Source organism: Callionymus lyra, chromosome 1, assembly GCF_982586985.1.
Source record: "Callionymus lyra chromosome 1, fCalLyr1.hap1.1, whole genome shotgun sequence".
Lineage (NCBI taxonomy): Eukaryota > Metazoa > Chordata > Actinopteri > Syngnathiformes > Callionymidae > Callionymus > Callionymus lyra.
This window is the reverse complement of record NC_141818.1, coordinates 9,842,096-9,866,719: the sequence shown is the minus strand read 5'-3', so window position 1 is coordinate 9,866,719 and position 24,624 is coordinate 9,842,096. Positions and strand designations below refer to the sequence as shown.

General features: G+C 37.4%; 1 protein-coding gene across 4 annotated transcripts in view; it reads right to left on the bottom strand.

Annotated features, from left to right (window-relative positions):
* grid2 (glutamate receptor, ionotropic, delta 2) overlaps positions 1 to 24,624 on the bottom strand; it is a 447,398-nt gene that overhangs the window by 342,612 nt on the left and 80,162 nt on the right. For all 4 annotated transcript variants that reach the window (XM_087792456.1, XM_087792434.1, XM_087792441.1 and 1 more), the window contains exon 2: positions 13,685 to 13,840. In XM_087792456.1, coding sequence (XP_087648582.1) covers positions 13,685 to 13,840 — 156 coding nt within the window. The remainder of the gene's footprint in view (positions 1 to 13,684; positions 13,841 to 24,624) is intronic.

Below are 24,624 nucleotides of genomic sequence, written 5' to 3'. Positions count from 1 at the left end.
AGCTAAAACCAAATGCAAGTGGAGCTTCAGGCCTGGTTCTTATGACTGACCCTTAACTTGGTGCTGCAAAAACATCGACTGCAGGCCAGTGTCGTCAGAAACACAACTGTAACACAAACACTTCCTCCTGGATCAAAAATGCAGTTAAAACTCTCCATTGGGAGGGAAATTATAAATGAAGGCAATGTAGAGAATGTCTATTCAGCAATCTGAGAAAAATAAAATCCCAGAATCAGAAAAATGTAACAAACTCGGAGATGCTTCAGTTATGTCATGGTCTAACAATAAGCCTTGAGAAAATGCAAAAAAATATTTTAACAGTCGATGTACCAGGGACAGCCAAAATCACGAATGATATTTGTACTTCCTACAAAACCCCTGACTTTGTGCAAATGTACCTATAAGAATTGATGCTGGTTTGAAGCTGACCCCTCTCACCCGGGACACCCTCAGTTCCAAGTGCTCCCCTCGGCAGTAGACCGAGAACAATATGGAGCAGAAACATCACGGTTCAATAATTCTTTCTACCCGTCTGCTGTCCAGAGATTGTTAAATTAAATTGAATGTAATTCGTTTTATTCCATTATTATCATTCATTTTAAACATTTTACATTTTTTGTCATTATGTCTATGTTATTGTATGTTACTGGCAATAAGTTTTCTGATCTCCATTCTGAAGGGTAAAGGTTAGGTTAGCTACAAAATTACTGTACTTTTCGAATTATATTATGAGGCTACACGACTGTGTTACAAAGAAGGCGCAGCTTTGTAGTATTACTCCATAGTAATACCACGATAAATGCTCTGATCAGGAGCCAAACGCATTGTATTTCTCAAACTACTCCCTTCGTAGCTCGAAGGCTTTGGCATTGTGTGCTACATAAAAATCGAGGTCAATGAACTCAGAATAAATTATTGTGCCATTATAGCTGTTAATTTGTTGATATAATCTGAAGAAATTTCACCCGGCACTTCCTGAAGCTCCTCCCACTAGTTGGATTGAATTTTCTTTTTTTTTCCTGGCCATTTTTGCGAGTACAATTGAACCCACAACACTCAACTGGCTCAAAGGAAGGTCAGTTTTATAGTTGTTTATTTTTAACCAGCAAACTGTTTCCAGCTGTGCAAAGATAATTGTACGAGGGTTTTCTAATCACTCCTAAGCCTTTTAACACAATTAGCAAAACACATTGTACCATTAGAAGACTGGAGTGATGGTTGCTGGAAACGGGACTCTATGCACTTGAGTAGATATTCCATTAAAAACCAGACATTTGCAGCTTGAACAGTCAAACTTTTGAACACTAGTGTATATTCAATGGAAGATAACCGAGACAGACCTAACATCACCGTTTAAAGAAATTCAAAATGAGATTAAAAACAAATGAATGTCATAGAAGCAACAACAGAACATTTCGGGTCGACCGACAAAAAGGACACAATCTAAGACGTTATCAATTTTGAGAACTCAAAGTTTTTTCTTCCTGCAGCAATAACACTTAATTTGTCAGTTCTCCTTAAGATTCATGTTTGCCAGGAGAGATTACTTTTACGGAGAAGCCAGTGTGGATTCTACTGCCTGTGAAAAAGTTCACTTTTAATTTAAGAGGAATTAAAGCGATGTCCTTCTGTGACTGCGGGAACCCGATTGAAATTCGAGGCACGTAGAGAAGGTCCAGGTGTGGCCGCATCTTTATTTAAAAATGAGAGGAACGGAAATGCACACGATTAATGCCGAGTAGGCAGAAATGAATGTGAAACTGTGCAGAAATGGAGGCGGGAAGAAGTAAAACCATTTGTTTTTTTTGTGGGAATATAATAAACAGTTATCAGGTGAACATTCATTATTGTTCCCCGGGAACAGGGAATATGGATATGCAGCAGGTTCTTGGAGAGAAATCCATCATAGCTGTGGAGCTGAGCTGTGAGCCTCAGTAATAAATGTTACATTAAGAGAACCGGACCTTGACGTGGGTTTAGTATCCGCCCCTGAGAATTTGTCGTTTATAAATGTTCAAGCACCAAACGGCTCGGAATTCTAAAAAACAGATTTATCTGAATGTGTTGAGATCAAACCTCTACTCGGCTCCATTTAGGTTCCACCAGCTGAAGTCAATACTGATCCTAGTTGTCAACATGAAAGTCATGGTTCACATGTGACGCCTGAGAGCGTCAGATCCGCCAGCAGTCATCGTGAGCATGTGGGTATCAACACTTCCAAATATTAGTGAGTTATGCTGTTTGTCAGGCGCTCTAGTTGCCATGAATGCCAACAGTCCAATTTCAAAGAAGCATAAAACTGATGGACGCAGATTAAAGATGGATTTTGTTTTTCTGATTCTTGTGGTGTTGAAGGCAGAAGATTAAGACTCTAAAACTCTTAGTTTGTGTAGAGGAAAATTCTACTAGATTTTGTTTTCTTCAAGAAGTAATATCATTGTATTTGCTGTCAAATTGCTGATGTGAAATTTGAAAACATTTGTTCTTTAATTAAGAAATTAAGATTTTTTTTAGTTTTTTTTATGTTGCGTTAAAACATTAATGGTCAACTAATGTGTCGATTTAAGTGTGTAAATAGATGTTGGACTCTATTGTATCATCAGTATGTGTCGGTTTGTACTAAACTCTCTTTTCATTGAAATATTTACCTTAGAAAAAGCTTCTGGAGACTAAATCTTGTTTACCATAAGCACACCCACTCTGCCATGATTGGTCAATCAACAAGGTTCGTTACGGCGTGTCATCAATCCTCATTTCCAAGGGACTCTTTGTATAAACAAAGCGGGCCGTGATTACAGATGGCTGGAGGAGGAAAGAAACCATGAATTTGTCATAATGGACCCTGCTCTCGTAACCTCTCGTTTGCCGGGATTTCAGACGGGGGAGAACTTTATAAAGTAATAACTTCATCTTGGAGAGGAAGTTATTTTTATCCATCTATTTATTTTCATGCATTTTCACTAGCCACTATTTCTTTATATATCACATTCATACACCTTGGTTGTTCCTGCTTTTTCAGCCTTACTCTGTCCACAAATTGTTCACTCTTATGCTATAGGTATGGCAGAGACCAGCCCTGCCTCTTTTCCCTACCATTCATCCATCCATCTCCTTTAATCTACATCTATGGCTGTGTAAGTTGGGGGTAAACAAGTGTGATCTAGCATTTGAAGTAAAGCACTTATCTCTGCAGAAGGTTCATAAAGTGTCACACAGGGAAGATTGATTCATGGCTACATGAATACTTTTTTTCTTTCCTCCCAAAATATAAGATAAAATGCTTTTATAGACTGTTGACAAAATCCCCTTCGGGGGCCTGGAAGGAGTGGTTGGGGGGTGGAGGGGGGAGGGGTGGACAAGTGATAAAATCAAAGTTTGACAAATGGCCCAGAACACGAATGCACCGGCAGAGAAACTTGAAAGCCATTAGTGTTTAATAGACAACACATCACAGCCACAGACGTCTCTGGATAATACCTGTCTTTCTTATCAGCACCTCTTACAAATCCCTCCAGTAGTCTTTCAAAACTCTCCTCTTTCACCGTCCTCTTGCAATTCACCCGTTAGTCCACCCTTTTTCTTCTCTTCCTTTTCCAGTTGACATTTCAATGATAGTAGTTTCGCTCCGAGACATTTGAATCGTCTGGTTTTTACGAAAATACACACTCTTATGTTATTAGAAAATACAGATGTTTGCACAAGTGAGAGGGATTTGCACGCTACACAATGACAACCATAACAATATTCAACCGGGAAATTCCTTATCTCGTAAAAGGCTGCCATTGTCGCCAGTTTCTGTCGTCATTTCGGCCCAAAAACTTATTTTAAATGAATTGTAAAGTTAATGCTGCTGCTGCTGCAAAAAAAGGAAACCATCAATCTTTCCCTGAGATAAGGACAGAATCCCAAAAGCTGAGGCTGAGAAAAGACTTTATGATACGAGTGTACAAAAGTTGAAAAATAGACAAAAATCTCACATAGTTTGCCGAACATTATTGATTAAAAATATTCGGATTTTGCAAAAAATGCAGCATTTGACAATTATAACAATTAAAAAGTATATCAAATTATTTACTAGGAAAGTATATTTTATTTTAAAGACAATAAACTATTTGTGAATCATTTATGCAATCAATAATCTATATAATATATAGTATTATAAAAAATATATATATCCCAATTTACCTTAGGTGACCTGGAGTAAAATTCTATACTTAACACATGAGGAAAAAGTTTGTGGTGATCACTTTAGATTTTTTTCAATGTCCAAGTTGGAATATTCAGTCTTTTTTCCTATTTTAAATGTTCTCCTCACCTCGTTCATTATGCCGCACCAGAGAAATTCAATCCCATTTTAAACAGAAAAAAAGAAACATCCATTTGTGTCCTGAGCACTTCTCTTGCCAGAGATTGCCACTAGCCAATTTCCACCATCATCCATTTCTTGTTTTTTTTTTTCTTTTTCTTTTTTTTTTAGAATCATAGCATTGAAGAGCGTAACGGCGTCTCTTCCATTCACCTTCAGTGACCTCTCATCTCCGTTATTCTCCCTCTTCCCATCCTTCTCTCTGGCCGTCTGACAGTCAGACAATGTTCTGACTAAAAGGTGTGAAGGAGGAACTAAGTGCTTTATCCTGTCTATAAACAAGTCCTCTTTTTTTTTTCCGCCTGCAAGGCTCCAAGCCTGCTTGGCTTGAGAGGTTTGTCTGCCGAGATTTATCTTTTGGTCCAAAAGCACCCGTTTCTTTTGCCACTTCCCCTTGGCGCAGGAATGGAACGACGGCATCAATGAGTGAGAAAATGCGTAGATAATGCTGGAATAAAGGGATTATTAAGTGTATAACCTGTTTAACAGCAACAATGATAGGAATTTATGTCTACTATATTCACAATAAACATGTTTTTTCAAATGTTTTCTTGTTTAATTAAATCAAAAATAACTTTACACCAACTTTTTTTTTAGAGCTTTAAATAGTTGTTGAGATTGTTACGTTAGCGTTTTTCAAACAATAGGAACATTTAAATAGAAGTAATTTATCACACATATTCTGACAATACTGTGAGGGCCTCTTAAAATTCAAATTTCTCTTATTTTCTCCTCACTCTCATGTCAACTAGTGTTGGGTAATGCTAATGTAGCGACAGGCGCTAACTCGTCTTAGATGAAAAAGACACATTTTAACAAATGTGAATACCTCAATAGTAAAGTAAATAAGTTAGTATATTCTAAGTTTGTTTGTAATGGAAGTCTGTTAGCAAGTGTTGATCCTCATTCAAACACATTGCAAGTGTCAATGCGTATGTGTAACATTTACGTTTATGGCCTGGGATCTTCCACAACAAAAAAAAAAACAATCAAAAATATGGACTTGTTTAATGCTTTTTTTCCCCCAGTACAATTCCTTGTGTCGAAGCTTCAATGCAAGATTACAGAACTTTACGGACAAACTGTATATAGGTATTTTGATTTTTATTTATTTCGATGAAGTGTACTTTTGGACGAAGATGAAGACGATTAGCATTAGCATAAACATACATTTTTGTCTATAACCTTATAATCTTAACCCTTATTCAGCATGAGGGCGAGTATAAAATAAGTGAAGTATAACTTTAAGTCATCTTATAAAGCCATCTAGCAATGTATTTAGTCATTTAGGAACATCATGATCTTTAAAGATCAGCGTGTTCAGTGTTTTGCAGCCACTGGAGATGAAAACTGTATTGCCTTAAAACTGTTATTTTCTCTAAAGAAAAACAAAATGTTCGTTGTCCACATAACATTCTGGCCCTCACACTTTTAGGTTTGACACTGTGCGAAATGACAATTGTAGAGTAACAAATGCATGAATTAAATCTTGAAAACGCATCAAGGTGTGAACTTTTGTGAAAAGCGATTTCAACAAAACAAACCTTGTGTCTACAAAAGTACAACTTTCCACCATCTGTGGCGGCAATAGTCCGTAAACATTACAAGCCGGAGGTCGCAAACTTGCAAGTAATCACTCGAGAAAAACAGCTTGATGATGTTTCGATCTTCTGTACCAGAAATTTACCTTCAGAGAAATGACATGAAATAGAAAAACGGGAGTATAGATAGATGTTCCTAACATTTCCCGACATGACCCTGAAGCTGCGTTACAAGTATAGCTTTTTTTTTAAAGTGTGAGAAGGTTAAACACATCAATGTTTTCTCTCATGAAATAAGATCTCTGGAGGTCAGCTGCAGGCTGGATGGATGGATGCTGGGATCTTGAAGTGAAGACGTCAAGAGTTTCAAGAGTTTTCCAGGAGAAATATCTTCAAGGAAATGCTGCAATCGTCTGGTAAACCTGCCTCAGTAGGAGTCTATCGTGAGGGGGAACGACAAGTAAACAAGGTGTGCGTAGGAACTACATTTGTCGGAGAAATGTTTCACTTCTCTTACAATCTATTGACAATGAATATCGTTTTCTTTTCTACCAATTGCGAGTGATGGTAGCAAAGGTTCAACAAAGCCTCAAGACCCGCCGTGTCATTTCCAATAAACGTGTAGGTCCACGCATCTCCTTTTCCACGATATCCGTTCCTTGGGCTTTTCACCTGAGAGTCGCCGCGGATCAACAGTTTTGTCAAGTGAGTGGGAAGTCTGAGCCGTCGCTATGGTAACGCTGTCAAACCCGGCATCAACTGTCGTCCAGAGTGATGCCCGTAATCATTGGGCGAAGTGATGGATGTGACGTGACAGAGCAAAAGCCAGCTGAGAAATTGAGGAAGACGTCGGTCCGACTCGGAGGCTGAAGTTTATTTATCACTTGGATCACGAGCAGCCGAGGACAAGATGGATTCATTTAATGAAGAGCAGATAAACAAAAGAGACTCGACTCGGACACTGCGGCCACCTGTGACGAAGGAGCGTCGGATAAGCCTCCAGAACGAAAAAGACTCATTTTGTGACACACTTTAACCTCGTAATCAAGTATTCTGCCTCAGTGGAGTCATTGGTAGTTTTTCTTTTACCTTTTGTTTCGGATAAACTCGGCAGAAAACTTTTTATGTTCCAAATATAACATTTAAAAGTACCCTGAATGTTTTACACATTTTAACTGACGTTACTATAAATTTGACTTTTTCTAAAAAATATATAGAAAACGGTTAAATCAGAAAATCCCCCCATACTTTAATTTTCTGATTTTGGGAGAAACAATTAAAATAATTAAACAGAACAAAAAAAGCAGACACTAAATATATTTTGTTGTTTAATGCATCAATAATGTTGTTGTGTCTGTTGTACGACATGCAATAATTATGAGGCGGACAATGACTTACATGGAGGACCATGAGTGACAAAAGCAAATTAAAAAAATATTTTTTTTTAATTTTTAAATATAAAAATGGGTCTTTAAAAATAATTTAAATGTTTTTCACTTTAACAAGAAACATGTGTATTAATTAAATGTATATCACAAGTATCCATTTATATACAGTACATGCTTTAAAAATATATATATATATATATATTTATTATTTCCCACAAAATAATTTAATTTCTTCTTTCATTTTTTTTCTATCTAGAATAAAAAACACAATTATGTTCAACAATTTTTTATTTTTGTATTTTAAAGGTTGTAAACGTTGCTGTTATATTTGGTCAATTCAACATAATTTAAGTTAAGTATAACCTGCACTAATAATTCATAACAGCTATCATTTATTTGATATTCTACTTAAAAGGAGATCAATCTTTTTGATTTTTCTGTGTTGAACTATTGTTTTTTTTTTGACAGTTGACAAGAGCCTAAAAACTTAAACAATTCCTTTTTAATGACTCGGATTTTTCCATTTGTTACCCGCTTGTTTTCCATGGTTTAAAAAAAAAAAAAAAAAAAAAAAAACACTTTACCAAGTTGGACCCAAAGCCAAAATAACTCAATCGTCTGAAGGGCGGTCTTTGTGTTTCTAGAGTGGGAATGTTGGCCGTGAACAAGGTCAGCGCACAGTAGGAGCCCCGGAAAAGAAACCTCTCAATGAAGATCCACTTTTCAAATCCATTCAACTCACACTTCCTGTCAGCCGGCCAATCAACAGGCCGTCCACGGATCGCAACGTGCACTGGGACGCGCTCGGGTCGGCGAGAGGGTTCGGCTGGAGTCGCTCCCCAGCTGCCAGCTGCTGGACGCCATCACACAGAAAATAGCATCATGTTTGGCTGTTTTCCTTCCGCGGTGTCAGCGTTGCCATGGATACCGTGCACACGCACAGCTAGAGAGGAGGTGGATTGATGTAATTCATCACTGAATAGAGACAAGATAATAATGAGCAGGAAATAAACATGTATCAGAGGTTGTTTTGGGGGTTTTTTCCGGACCAAACGTTGAAGCCAGTCAATGGCTCCGTGCCGCTCTTTAGTGGAACTTTTTGACTGATGAATAGATGACGACAAAAGAGGAAGTACGTGGGCAGATACAAGAGTCAGTGGGTGACATCAGATGGACCGACGATGACAACAACGCAACCTTCTAATATACAGTCATTCCAATTAAAAAAAACAATCAATGCTTTATTTCTCAGGGGGGAATGTTCTTCACTTTTTCGAGGAGCAATCAACGTTTTTTTTTGCAGAAAAAAGCTCCGATGATTAATAATTATCACGTGTGTTAGATGAAAGTGAGTCGACGTGAAATTTCACGGAAAAGACACACATTTTGTTTCCGACTGATTCTAAGAACACGTTTCCTCTGAAATTACTTTTTAGAACGGTGTGTTCGACACTGTGTCAGTCGCTATAAAAGGTCTATTGAAAGGTCAGAAATTTTAGGTAAAAAAAAAAAAGGAAAATTAGAATTTAACTGAACAAGAACTGTACAAGTCTACTGAGCATGTACTGTACTTAATTGTTATAAAAATGTTATATACGAAGAAAGAGAAACCCAAAAATAGTTTGACTTACATGGAGGACAAAATAAAAAAGAAACGATTGAATAATTATGTGAAAAATAATTTCAATTATACTTTATAAAGAAACCTATATTAAGAGGAATACAATGTATAAAATAACATAAATACATCATTAAATAGTTTTAAAATTGGAGAGAACATACTGTATATTTTTTATATTATATTATACATTTCTTTTATAAATTCAAACACTACTTACCTTTCCATTAATTTAATCTTCATCAACGTCCAAAATAAAGTCTACAATAAAATAAATACATGCATCATTGAATAAAATAAATAAAACAAGTGTCATTAAATGTGGTGTTGAAGTTTTTTTTTAAATATATTTTTTGCCCTGCTCTTCAGGAATTTGTCATTTGTCAAACTTACCCGTCACATCAGTGGGCGTGGCTTAGATTAGTTGCATATGCAGTTATTCATTAATCTTATAAAATCATTTATTTACCCCTATCCATAATGAGATCATCATCCATCTGTCATCAAAATGAAAATATAAGGTATAAATGAGGAAATGCTTATAAAAATGATTCAAACTTATAAACGTAATTCAAATTAAAATTATTATTTTCCTAAATCCCTCAAACACTTGACTCTTAAGCACCAGCTCTTTATATCGAGCGCTGAGGTGATTTCCGTGGCCATATTTGAGACATGAACACATGCTGACAACGTGTCACTCATCCTTGACTCCTGCTCCGTTGCCATGGTAACACCAGTCTAATAATTGTATGGACCTACGAGACACCCGTGCACTGATTGATTCAAGAACCCGGGAAGAGAACTGAAGATTTAGTGAAGTCGACAGAAATAGATTTTTTTTCTATAATGTTCCTGCACATCAGCACCAGCAGGACGGACTGAGAAACAACAGAAGAAGTGGACGGTGTTTGTTTCTGCCTCTAGTGTTGTCACAGCTGGTCAATAGTTCCCATCTCTTGTTCTTCATCTCATCTCTGACACCGACCTCCTGGATATCTTCGCTCACCGTGTCATTAAATGTTTCCTTCACGAGCACGACACTCTCTCGACCTGCACTTTCTCGCCCTTCGCCATAATAAATCCAGATGTCCATCAAGACGGAGACACAACTGGTTTCTTTTCGACAACTTGTACAGCTGGGTTCTGATTGTCCGTTTTATTTTTGGTGTGTTATCATATTTCATTGTTTTATTCTGTACTGACACCACAAGAAATTATGTTGGTTCGAATGTCTGGCAGATGGAAGCCTCAGCAGATGAAGCTGCTTTTATTTGACTAAGATAGGCTTGTAACAGACACTTTCAAACATAAGTTTATATTATATTAGCGAACAAGGCAAATACATTGTTTAATGAATTATTCTCCTGGAGAAATAAGAGAAAAAAAAGAGGTCACAGGTTAAACAAGTCTGATTAATTTCTTTTTCTAGTGATTTATTTCTACAGTAAAATAAGTGTTCCGGGAAAAAAAAAGCAGAAATAAAATATTATCTCTCATCAGGGCTGAAGCTAATTTAGATCATTTTCCAATTAATTAATTTTATGCTTGAACTTTCTATTAAAACAAACCCAAACTAAACTTTTTTTTCTTTTTTTTTTGACTGAATTTAATGAATACAAGCAACATTGTTAACAGGAATTAAACATTATTTCATTAATTAGTTTCCATCATTATTAGTTTAATGTTTTTCTATCTTTTTTTTTCATTATGAAATAACTTCCATATTGAGGCAAATACCGCAGCATGTAAGTAACTAGAACTACATCAAGTATAGTACAACAAACAATAAATTACATTTTTAACTTGTTATCAATCTTTTCATCTGCCAAAATTAATGACTGTTCTCAGTTATTTAGAGATAAATTAAATCTCTTGACACCTTAAAATTCTAATGTTTTCGTGAGCTTAAAAGTTTCTTGTCCACTTAATGAACTTATTAAATAAGACATAGCAAAGGGGATTTTAAGGATCGAAACGGTTAATTGAAGTACAGAGAATTAATAAATTAAATATATTCTCAATGTTGCCTTGTCCAGAGAGTCTCACGTAGAATTAACAAGTACATTAATATTCAGGGTATATTTCATGAATATGTGTTGGGGTGGGAATGTGTCCAGGAGGAGCGTCAACAGGTTGGACAGGAGGACTGGCTCTGTGGTCGACATGAAGCCGGACTCACTGGTGACGGTAGTTTGTCCAGTGATCTCCTCTCTGCAACTGTCAATCATGGATGATGACAGTCATCCTCTGAACACTGTCATCAGTGAGCAGAGAAGCAGATGGACTGCACGAATGTTCCTCCCATGATGCAACACTACATTTATCCATCTATCTATCTTAACTATTTAGTGTTTGTAACAAGTGTCTTACTTTAAGCTAGTCTTAGATGCGTTTTTTATAATAAAAAAAAAGTTTCCTCGCATTAACAGTTTTGCGTATGAAGATGGACACGGATAATGGTTCCGATCACGTGATCACTTCACCAGACGAGTACAATGAGAGACAGTTGTTCCACCCGACAACAATCGCACACAAAAGGACGGCGAGGGAGGAGGGACATCAGTGACCCCGACTGGCACTGAACTGAAGCAAACAAATTCTTCACATGAATACAAATGTGGTAAAATGGAGACGCGTTCATTGTGCCACCCACGGGTTTGAGAGATGAACCGGCAACACTCGCCAGCCTGTGGGAATTTATACAGTTACGGAATGACAATGAAAAGCTGCAAACAGCAAGTGTAAGTTTCAAGGAAAAGCCATTCTTCTTTTATTTTCGGAATATAGTCCACGGTATACTTGAGCCGTCAAGCTTCTCCGCCACTCGCTCTACGAGCGTGCTACCTTTTAATCTACAGAGAGAAATGTAAGAACTTCAAACGGCCCCAAAAAAAGACTCAGCTGGGTTCAGGAACATGCCGTTATCGTGGGCTGGATGTTTAAAGGAGGGAAAAAAAATAAAATCCTGCTGCTTTCTGCTCCCCTTGCATCTCCTTCAGTCGGTTGTGTTGTATTTAATTTTCCAGGGAGATGTCGGAAATGCTGGATGCCCACTGACATCTAACCAAAATGCCTCAGAAGACAATGGAGGTGCTCGGGTTAGACTTCAAAGGAGGTCTGTTTCCATGCCAAACGCTTCCGTGGAAGACCTGAATCAAAGACAAGCCTCCTCGGATGTAGACGTGTACAAAGTAATCAACTCAAGGTCTTCACAGGTAATCTAGTCAATAACAGACGTAGATGGTAGAATCCTTTATCCCTATAAATTCAAGGGTAGACTTGGCATCCTGATGGTTTATCCAAGAACTACGGTGACCCAGAAGGGTAAAAATCGTGAAGAATGACTTCATGAAACGGCAATTAATCACAAAAATGAGTGAGAGTGGTAACATTATGAGTCTAGTTTTGTTTATTCAACACCGTTTTAAGACTGAATAAAGACCGTTGAACAGTTACTGGGCATTTTTCCCAGAATTTATGTGACTCATGACAAGAAAAGACGCTTGTGTAAAGGTCATGTTAACTCTGGGAAGAAAAAAATGGCCTGTTTACCAGTGAAATTGAATCAACATGAACATGAATCTACTTAAAGATTAAACTTTAAGTAGATTCATGTTCATGTTGACGTTGTGACCTGAAAGATCACTGGTAAGATTACATTATAAAACAGATGATTAAAGTCAACACATGCAGAGACTTCCTATAAAAATAAAATGGATGGACGTGTTCGGTTAATGAGGACAAGCTTCACGACCAATGAATCTTGATCGAGCCTTGAAGAGTTGAAACCCTGCAAACTTTCTATTATGGACCAGCAATATAAATATACATTACCTAGGCCTCCTGCATTTTTTCCATCATGCTACATTTATATTTGCAGTTTCAAAGTCGGTCCGTCAATATGATGCATGAAACAGCACTTTGATTATTGTACTTCCAACTTGTAGTACTCCAGTTTTGTTGTTCTGATCAAACATAATTCTTGATTATTTGAAGTCGTCCAAGCTGGATCATAATAAATCCCTGTTAAATGAGGCCCCTTGGCAGAGGTATGCGCCATCATGATTGACTTTGTGGTGAATTTTTTACAGATCCGTTCGGTGGCCACTCTTGATTCCTGGGGACTTGGTCAAAGCGTTAATCCTCTCTCCTGTATTGGTAGGATGTTATAGACGACTGAACAAAGTTTAAAAAACCGTACGTCACCGTCGCCGCCGTCGTTTCATCCCGAAACATCCACACATATGCCGCTTGATTGAAGCGTTTGACGGCACTCGACTAATTGGCCTGTGCTCGTGTGATGTGTCGGCCTAATTTGAGTGAAGGGTCCCAAGTGTGGTCATGGTGGACATAATCACACATCTCTGGGTACCGATCACTCCGTTGAGTGTTTGCCAAATAACACACCAAAGAACTCAAAGCTTAAAAAATCAGGTCATTGCATTCGCCTGCTATGAGTTAAGAGAAAATCTATGTTGAATTCTAACACGTCAAACTTCATTTTTTCACGCTTTTATTCCATCTGTCCTTCAGAAAATGTATCACAGAGAATGTTCTCATTACTATTTTTTAACTTCAAGCCGACATTGATCAGAAACAACTTTAAACACACCGCTACCATCAATAATAACTGGAATGTAAACACCAGCTTCATAAGAAATCTGATGATCATTTTAGAAGTAAAAATTCCATATTTAATGGATTTTATTTAGAAGAATATTCATAAGATCCTTCTGTTAAAGTGGGTTAAATCAATTTGGTACAGTACCTTCCTGCACGGCTTGGAAGGGGTTGTTCCCATCAACGAACTCGATGGAGATGGTGATCTTCTCCGTCTCCAGGATCTCGTTGTTGAGGTTGAGATCTGCCACCGCCAGCCGGAAGACTTCGTCATCCTTCCGTGCCGACTCGTCAAAGATCGCCCCTGTTTTCGGGAGAGAAAGGGAAAGATTCGGGTCAATAATTTATCCCAGGACGTATGAGAAGTGCTGTTAGAAAGTGTTGTGAATTCAGGAAGCATAAGAAGCGAGGGACGCCCCGGACATGATGCAAGGCGGCTCACTCCTCCGGAAGAATTTTCGATTCATTTATTAATTGCTCAGCGTTTTGTTTTCCAGTACGGTAGGAGGATTAACTTGAGAAAGACCAAGAAACCACACAGCAAAGTTCAGCCCCGGGAGTCGCCTCGAGCTACAGCGCTAACCACTCTCCACCGTGAAGCCTCACCAGAAAGAATGTTTAACTCTGACTCATACATCGGAAATGCGAGAGAAAATCAAAATAGCTTCTCCCGCTTACGTGAATGTATGTCATCGTCGATAAAAAGAAAAGCCTTTGAATTCAAAGAGTCAGCCCAAAAAAAAAACGATGACTGACGAGAACTCAAGTCATCACAAAGCAACATACTATGGTTGAATTTGGATTTTTCATAAGGTTTTTTTTTTTCCCCAATGACTATAAAAAGAGACTGGGGGTGGTCTTGGGAATGGGAGGTGTCTCCAGAAATGAATGGGCGTCGTTACATATTAACCAATGGGACGGTTTATATGTGAACAACCCTATGCTCTTGCATCTCAACCAGGAAACAACATTATTACGACTCAATCACACTCATCTACCTGTCGCTCTTGAGCCACATCCAAAGCCCACGTTGACCTCAGCTATACACAAAAATAATTCTATATTCCAGAGTTTATTTTGATCATTCATACATTAAAATATGCAAGTTAACTGTATTGTTTTTGATTGTTTAAGCGCTTTGGTCCGAGAAAGGCCCTTTACAAATAACTATAACTTACATACAGCGTTTAATAATGAACGATAATTACACTTAGTGAAGCCATTAATGTGAATTTATAACTTTTGAAAGTATAGCGCATATCTCCATCAAGGAGATCAATGTGGTTTCTAAAACAGAGCATAGCATTAGATCAAGAAAATGTCCATGAGTCAAGAATTGTATTGGCTTCATTAATAAAGAAATACAAAGTATTCAAACTCACAAATACTTCATTAGTTGCACGGTCTTAACCACTAGGCAACTGGTAACCGTAGCACTGTTGCGTTACAAGTCGTTAAACCCCTTTCAATTCTTAGCCGTTAAGGTTTGTCAAATTAAGAATATCAACTTACTTAGTCATTATTGTCACATGACATTTCATACTAGTGTTTTATAAAGCGGTTTTCTCTTTTGTTTGCTGGTTCTGGTGGAAAAAGGCCGAAAGAGCAGCAGTGGTTTGAACCCATACATGTAAATGAATATGACTTTCACTTAATGAAACACTGGTGATAAAGATGACAAGGGTTTGGTAGTTTTCCTGTGTTAAAATTAACATGGTATTGATTGAAATATGTCTACTAGTAATTTTGTATTTTTTGCATTTCAGAACAATTCAGAAACTCTCCTTGGAAGCGGTAATTATGATGCATAGGACCTGCTTTAGTAGCTAGTTTTAGTAGTTACTAAAAGGAAACAATGCCGTTATTCATAGAAACACAACACACTGGAAAGATAAATAGTTTCAGTGCATGCTCAAACTTGTTCACCAACATTCGTCCTTCATGGCTTTGTCAACCCAGCTTTCTTTTTGGATGCAAATCATCCTTCACTGCGACTCCGGAACTCTAGCCATGGAATTCTATAAACCGTTTGTCGCCCACTGAAGACCAGTGCATTCATCCTCTCATGTCATTCCACCTCACGCTTGTGCTCACTCGCTCTGAATTCTTAGCCGACTGCAAGGGCGAAGATAAGGATACTGGAATTCCCAAAGAGGCTCAATTTGCAAGAGCAAAAACATGCAAACACATTCAATAGTTGACTGGCTAAATGGACGGAGTGGGCTTTTCTCAAGCACGGTGGAGAAGTCGGAGAACAAAAAAAACAATTGAAATAAATTTAAATAGGAAAATAATTCAGGCTCTACTACTACGATATTCTAATAATTGTGAATTGGCTTGTTGTTGTTGCGTGGGGATGTACGATGCTCTACTCTACATCATCTTTTCTGAATCCAAAATAGTTGCTTCTTTGGCACCAAGGCACTTCCTTTCCAACAAAAACATAACGTTCTCCCGCTGAACTTGGAAGGTTCTGAATGTGTAACTGATCAAATACAACACGTTCTTTGTTGATTTATTTCAATTTAAACCAATGCCAAGAGAACGCTTGACAAGCCGTACATTTCCCTTTCTCTACTTTACTTAAAAGGATTTAAGTTAAAGGTTGATAACCTTGAAACAGGAAGCAGAATAATGTCAACTACCTTTTGAAACTTGCTTATTCACAGAGATTCAATCTCATTTCACACAATTCACATTTTGTAGTTATGCCGTAAAACAACTTTTTAAAAAAAATATTTTAAAATTCCCTGTCTTACGGTCGACCAATGATCATATTTTAAATAACTAATAAAATGGAAAATCTTCCAACAATGTAAAACACAGTCAACATTTTTCTATAGCTACGCTAGTTAAGCTAATCCATCCACTGCCTTGTAGCTCAAAGCAATGGACACATTAAATATAACTCATCTTAACCAACTAACCATTAAACCAACAAACTTCAACCAAAAATAGCAACAATCTTGAAAATTAAACTCCAAACTCAACAAAATAAATACCAATGGTGTCTCTGCAGTCATCCAAGCATTAGTCTTTAGCATTTTAGCTTCCCTCTTTTCTCCCTCTGCTGCAGGAGATACTCTATAGACAAAAAGCCTCACCTGCACAGGTGTTTTTAATTAGCAGCTCTTCTTCTCTCACTCCCTGCATGCACAGCAACTTGCCCTCACTGCTGCCCCCTGGTGCTACTTGAACTTAACTATTCAATATGATGGACAAAAACACACAAAAATAATCCAAATAAATAGAAAATCACCACAGGGCTCAACACTTAAGAAAAGAAAAAAGATGGAGATTGTCGGCTACTTTGGCTTTTGACAATGTAGTCCATGATACAAACCAGGACAAGCATTGATTTGCTTTTAAGATGTATTTATATACCAGTTAGTGATAGTTAGTTATTGTACTAATCAAGTACCCTGTACTATTAGTCCTGATTGTATTTGATGTTTTTGTGCTGCATTTGAAACAATTAAATTTAAATGTACATGTATTTATAAAATAAAGCATTTATAAAATCATTATTAAAAAAACATTTCCATTAAATAAAAAAACATTGATCTCTCAACTCTACATTATCAGATTGTATTCTGTGTTTTAACTTTAATTTTGTTTGTGCTAGTTTTGAATATAGAAAGATGCATGTGTGTCCCTTCTTTCTTTGTTCACTTTTTTTTTTTCCTGATATAAGATTATCAGCAGAAACAGCAAAATTAGACAGTAGTTGTTTGAAGTGGTTAAATATCAGCGCAGTGAACCGCCCAAGTCTGAATTAGGTTCAACAAGTCGGAGCCTGTTTACACTTTCACTTCACAATCAGCTGCCGTGTTGACTTAAATAAAACACGAGCTCCTTCTTCATCAAGATGCCTCATGAAATATGGATCCTGCCGATAATTTCACCCCAGAACCAATTGGCAACTGTAAATATTCCCTCTCTGATTGGGCCTTTGTTGTCCTTATTACATTGCAATATTAATGAGAAGCCTCACATTTCCCTGTGTGGTCAAAGTGATTCGGTGTGAAACCCAAGGACTCATTAACTTTTCTATTATGCATTAACAATGATAGGGAAGAGCAAGCCTTTTGTTTGTGGCCTCTAGTCATTAAATTGGGAATGAATTCTGAATGTAAATGCAATGCAAATGACTTGTGCAACAAATGGAGGTTTTATCATTTTATTAAGCTGCAGGAACATGTCGGAACGACTTTGAAAATTTGCAATGTTTACTGTGTTGTTATTGTTTTAACATGCCAAAGAAATAAGTGTGATTCATAGTGTGTTGGTTTATGCGTTACACAGTTAGTAAGCCATTCTGTGCCGTGAAAACATCAGATATAAAATAAATATCCTGATTTAGAAACACATGTCAAGGTTCTAGGGGTCTGGGGTAGGGATGTGTACTGTTACTCTGTGCCAAGATGGTACCAGTTCTAGCATTTGGTGCCTCATTTTTGTTAAGTTTTTCTTTTGTTTGAGGGCCAAAATATTAGCAGACAATTTTTCAAAAACATATATTTTAATCCAAAAAGGGTTTTCCATAAGGAGTTCAACAAAATAAAGCTTATGGTAGAAACAAACAGACAGGCAGAGCACAAGGTATGCAATATAAAAAGTAAAAGTAAAAGTATAACAGGGACGCCAGCCCTCAACCCTGACATCCTGCATGAAAATCATCATATAGCATTTCCAAAAACACATTAACCAATTATGTATATAAAAACTGAGTCGTTTCAGTATATATAATAATACAGCTCAATTTTGTCACAGCCAAGTTTTCAGTCATCTCGATATCACGTCCGTCATAAACACTAGCATAAGCATTAGCATTGTTATCAAGCAATAATAGTGTCTTGGGTGAAAAATCCTCAAAAGTACGGCTGAACTTCACCAAAAAACATGTTACACTTTGAATTTTATTTAAATAATGACGATTCAAAGGTACTAGATACATACTGGTATCTGATAAAAATTTAAACGATTTTTCAAATGTATCGTCTGTTTTTCTTTGATCAAAATTGTTTTTTTATTTTGTTCTTTAATGTTTTGTTCATTTTTGTGTGCTTTCAATGTGAATTTTGGCCATTTTCTCTCTAACTTTGTGTTTTTATTAAACTGTTCTACCTCAACTATTTGATCAAAGCTATACAAATAATAACATCGGATGCAATGATCTTTATCCAACAGACATTGTTTAAAGATGGAGTCCAGTGCCCTCCCCGCACTGATACATCAGTAGTTTGAGTCCCGTGGCTTAGATTTATGTTGTTGTGTCTCAAAACAAATGAGAATAGAATGAAGTGTTTAGACTCCATCATTACCTCTTACATACGGAGCTTCTGTTGTTCAGCGGCCGGATCATTATCCACTCTTCTGATGTGACAGTAAGAGTAATGGAAAAGTGTTGCCGTTTTATTTTTCTATCAACAAAAAACAAAGGCCAACAGCGCAGTGACGTACGACCGGCACTAGATCACCGCACCGCTTCTGAAGCATCTGTTCCGTGACAATCGTACTGTTAACAACCGCGCTATATTTCAATCAATGCAGCTTTGGAAAGTGTAGAAGTAGTTTGTCCACCAGTTATTGAGTAAATGTCCACTGATCGTCAAGTGTTGGGTATTAATTTCCTTGTAGGTATTGACGGGCTGAAAACTCTGTGCCAAAAGAAGCTCTTGAAATAAACAATGCATGCTGGTAGTGAGAGATAACTCGAAAAAAGGAAAGAGAGGGTTCAATTATGCACTTCCTGTTGTTTTTTCTTTATGTTAAACAGCAGCTGTGGTGTTTTTTAACAAGTGATTTGAAATACTTGACTTTTATTCGCTTTTCTTTGAAGCAACAATACGTAACATTTTAACAATATTACTAAAAATATATTGTTTAAAATTATTTGTTTGATTCTCAACAGTCTTGTGTAATGGAGGTGTTGATATTTTTGGTGCTTTAGTCACAATTTTCTGACACATGGAATTATCAAACATATTATATATGAATATTTCAAAGTGGTGAATACAACTTTAAAGGAAAAATTTGAATGAAATATTTCCACCAGGACGGTGTATTCCTTTAAATTTCAATCATCCTCGATCTTTAGTAATAATTCATAAAACGCAGATTTTGCGGGATTTAAGCCCCGATGTGGTTATTGTCATTTAACGCACATTTTTCTACGCAGATTGTAACGAAGATTTTTGATTATCTCCCTCGCTTCACAACGCACCTGCTGTGAGCTAAACTGTAACACTGTCACACAAGAATAAGACACAATGCAAGTCTTTCACCACCTTCTCTTTATCATGTGTTTATATCTCATCGGCTGTTTCATGCTGCTTGACAAACAGGTGCGGGAGATGCTACTCCGATGTAATCTCTGCTATAATCTCCGCTATAATCTCCGCTATAATCTGCTGTACAAACTTTGACCCTGAAGTTGAATGAAATATTCTGACCTTCTCGAAACGGGGGAACGTTTCATTGCTATTTTAGCAGATTGTTTATAAGGTAAGGTAAGGTAAGGTAAAACTTTATTGTTTTTTCCAATAGCCAGCAATTTTTCATAAACAATAAAAAATAATACATAAAAATAAAATAAGAAAAGAACATAAGAGGAAGAACAAGATGACACAATCTAAGTCTAAAGATAAAGATAAAGAACATAGATCAAAGAAAAACAACAAAGACAAAGGATACAAAGACTAACATGGAACAGAACATCCAGATACTCTCACTCCACTCCTGCCCCTGAACTCAGAATTGTACAACTTAATAGCCCGAGGGATGAATGAGTCCCTGAGTCTATTTGTTTTGCACCTGGGTAGGAGCATTCATGCACTCATTCTGCTTCTCTGCTCACTGATGACAGTGTTCAGAGGATGACTGTCATCATCCATGATGGACAGTAGTTTGTTCAATGATCTCCTCTCAGCAACTGTCACCAGTGAGTCCAGCTTCATTCCAACCACAGAGCCAGCCCTCCTGATCAACCTGTCCAACCTGTTGACACTCCTCTTGGAAACATTTCCACCCCAACACACCACAGCATAGAACATGACACTGGCCACCACAGACTGGTAGAACATGCAGAGGAGCTTCTTGCAGATGTTAAATGATCGAAGCCTCCTCAGAAAGTACAGTATCTGTACAGTTTATCTGCTGTATATTCAATATTTCTAATGATTTGACAGATGACAGCGGTATAAATGAACTCTGATGAGAGATGAATATCAGACTCGTATTATTACATTTTTGTCATCACAACATATTTATATAATAGTCCTCTAAATGTCAATCATAAGAATGAGGTATGAAAATAGTGAGGAGAAGAAATTGCCGCACAAAACATTAAACTTCACTATGGTGTATGAAAACAGACCAAAATTTGAGTATTACGTCAATTAAAATAAGACCCAGAAAGTCTATTATATTATAGTATATTATTTTGAACCAACTAATCACCGACCCAAATTTCCCTAATGTGGGCCAAAAAATGGGTTAAATAAAAAAGGGCCGCACTTTAACACTCATTATTTTTTAATACTTGTGTATTTTTTATAAAAAGTTATAACTCTATTGTCAAAACGTAATTTCAATTTTACATCCTGATTGTTTTAACATAAGATTACAATTGTAAATTTAATAGGAAAAACAACTGACCAAAGCCAATACTACTCACTTTTTAGACTTGTAATAGCTTTAATAATGCAAAGTATACCTTTAATTGTTTTTATGGAAGGATTTATTTTGTTTAAAAACATTTATCCATTGATATTCCTTGTTAAACATTGAATTATGAATGAATAATATTTGTTCAGGTCGTCATTTAAAGTATTTCCCTTTATTATTTGGAAAAGCAAAACAGCAAAATGCCACAGGTTTTGTGGCGTGATCCATTTTTTTAGAGACTTGAAAAAAAAAAAAACAAGTCATGGATTTAAAGGTCTTGAAAAAAGATGAATCAGAGTGATTTCCTTCTCATTCGGTGAAAAATGACACTCTGATCGGCTGCAATCTGTTTGCTTGACAGCTCATTGCTGTTTTATTTACTAAGTAAAACAGCAACCCGCTCTGCCAAATCCCTCTCCATCTGACACCTCCTGTCTCTCTGCGCCCTTCAGTCTCATCTCATCTCTTGTCTCTTGGAAAAAAAAAGTCTCCATCGCGCTGGTGTTCTTTTTTAACTCGGACTAATTAAGACAAAGCGGGAGTCGCGTGGAAAGCATACGGCACTTATTCCTCAAGTCTTTTCCACAAACACCTGTTGTTGCCGACGATGGCGGTGATGAAGCGACGGTTGGACGAGGACGACTCCGGACCGAACGCTCGCTCGCCCCGGGTTGATGAATATCTGCTTTTTGACAGGGCGCGACCGATGCCGCCGTCTCATTGTGATGATGAAAGCAAAGGCCGCTCTGAGTGATGGTATCGACGAGCGCTGGAGGTCAGCGTTTGTCGCGGGGTCAAACGCTTTGTGAGAACAAACAACAAAGTGTTGTGTATACAGTAGTAAAGGCAGATGTCAGTGCGGAGAACGAGGGGAGTTTATGCTAACATGCTTTACATTGATTCACGTTTCTTATGTTAATTTAACACATGAATAGTCATCGGCAGGAAAATGTGATACATCTGAGGCGGGTAAAGAGTCGGCAGAAGCGTTTGTGCAAAAAATCGAGTAGAGATCGGAAAAGTCGGTCAAGCTTGAGATGCAGTGTGGGCGAGACGTCAGATTCCACATGGAAACACATCAAAACATCATTATTTGTCCCATAATAACCAGAAAACTGAATGGAATTTCAACTGTACAATGACGTAGGCATCAATTAAAAATGGTCCGGATTGACTTCCATGATCTTCTGGGGTAATAAAGCAACTGAAGCTTGGTAGTTTATCTCAATATCCTCTTCATCAGGTTATATATTCTATTTAATGCACTATATTTAACATACACATCAGGCTTTTGAAGCCATTTTCCGCACAGGATTCTCACGACAAAATGTTAAATTCCATGGATATCATTGATGTTGTTTCTGTTATAATTGCCCTCTTCTTTAATGTCTATGCTAATATATAGTGTTGTTGTTTGTTGTTGTTTTTGGTCTTCGCCTATAATATTGTTTTAATTATTGGCTGTCCTCAATGGTTACTTCATACAGTTGTTATTGTTGATCTTGTTGTAATATCATTAATTTCTACGTTATTCTACAGTTGTCGTGTATGTTTCTCCTTTGCATTGATGCCTTTATTAATTAATAAATAATTGGTATTTTCTTCTTTATTTTTTATCTTTGTTGTTGTTGTCTTTGTTATCATGTTATTTTGTGCATGTTTTTTTTGGTAAATTCCATTGTTGTTATTGTCGAAGTAAACGTTGTTAAGTTGCCATTGTTGTAGTTGTTGACGTTTTGATTATTGTTGACTTTGGCATTAATGCCTTTATTATTGAATAATTCATTGGTATCGTCATCGTTGATAGTTCTGTCTCGACATTAACTTCTTCGTTACGTTGTTTAGTGGTTGAGAGATAAGCTCTCCTGTTAGACATGGGGTGTTCCCAATCGCTAACAAATGAGAGACCTTTTCACTATATTTCTATTTTTTTATATAGTTTCACAACCAAATCCTTTTCATTGGTAATTGACTGAGCGTCCCTGCTGAAGCTGCTGCCCCGTGACCCAGATAAGGCATTTGTCAAATGTTCAGTAGCCACCAACAATTTTAGATACAGTATGTCAAAGAGAAGAAAGTATGTAAGTAATATTTGTAGAGGACTTTTCCAGACCAGGGTCACAAAGCGCTTAAACAATCAAAACAATACCCAATGAAATACATGCTTTAAAGGTCAAGATAACACTGAGACAAACACGGGAGTCTCAGAGAATCAAGGAAAAGCCTGCACGAATAAAAATGTCTCGAGATGTTTCTTGAAGGAGTCAGTAGATCATCAAACACAAAAGGAGAGGAAGATCGTTCCAAAGCTTAGGATTTCTCTCCTCTGCTCCTTAACCGTGTTCAGGAACCATCAGTAGATTCTGATCCACAGACCTCAGAGCCCGAGCTGGGGTGTAAGGCTGGATCAGATCACTGATGTAAGGAGGAGTCTGACCATGAATAGATCTGAAAGTAAGAACCAGAATTTAAAAGTTGATCCTGAAAGAAACTGGCAGCCATTGAAGAGTTTTAAGGATCGGAGAAATGTGAGTTCTTCTACTAGAGCGAATCAGATTTATCGCTGCAGAGTTTTGTATTAACTGCAGGCGAGACAGATCCTCCTTGTTGAGACATGAAAACAACATAACAAACTGTTGCAGTAGTCCAGACGAGAAGACACAAACACATGGATTATAAGATCCAGATCATGCTGTGACAACATTTTCCTAAGTTTAGAGATTTTTCTCCGTTGAAGTAAAAAGTATCAACTTTATAGTCATAACGCCCAAATACTCAAATAACTTCATCTAGCTTTCATTCTCTTCTTCTAATTAAGGCTCTGCCACGGAGACGCTTCCCCCAATTGTGACCCAAGCTGTGACTAATATATCGCAAGACTTCCTGCAATAAATCCCGCGCTACATCTGATTAGCCAATTATTTCTGGCTAAAGCAATTCTAAGGGTAATAGTTGAGTTGACAGATACATTAGGTTTGAACTCCATCCGTCAGTGGCGGCGAAACGTAACGCTGGCTTGTAATTGAACCTTCGTGCACTTCAGCCTCGTGACTCGCTTTAGTGGCTTGACTTATCAAGGGTGAGGCAGGTGCTTTTGAAGTTAAGGTTAGGGTAATAGGCATCCATACATTATGTTAATGACCATCACCAGAGAGACCTAGAGAGTGTGTAGGTGTGTGTGTGTGAGGTAGTCCGATAGATATGTGTTTGTTTGGCCTGGATGATAATAAGACATTTCCATGCATCATTATGCGTGTAAATGGAAAAATCTCCAAGGTAACCTGATTTGCGCAGGAAAAAAAATGTCGTTCACCCACTTTTATCACTCGACTTTCCTTCCTATGCAATCGCCGCCTTATCACCGTAGGGTGTGCATTCATTTGCTCGACCATTAGGGAGGTGAGACGCCGGGAGAATTTG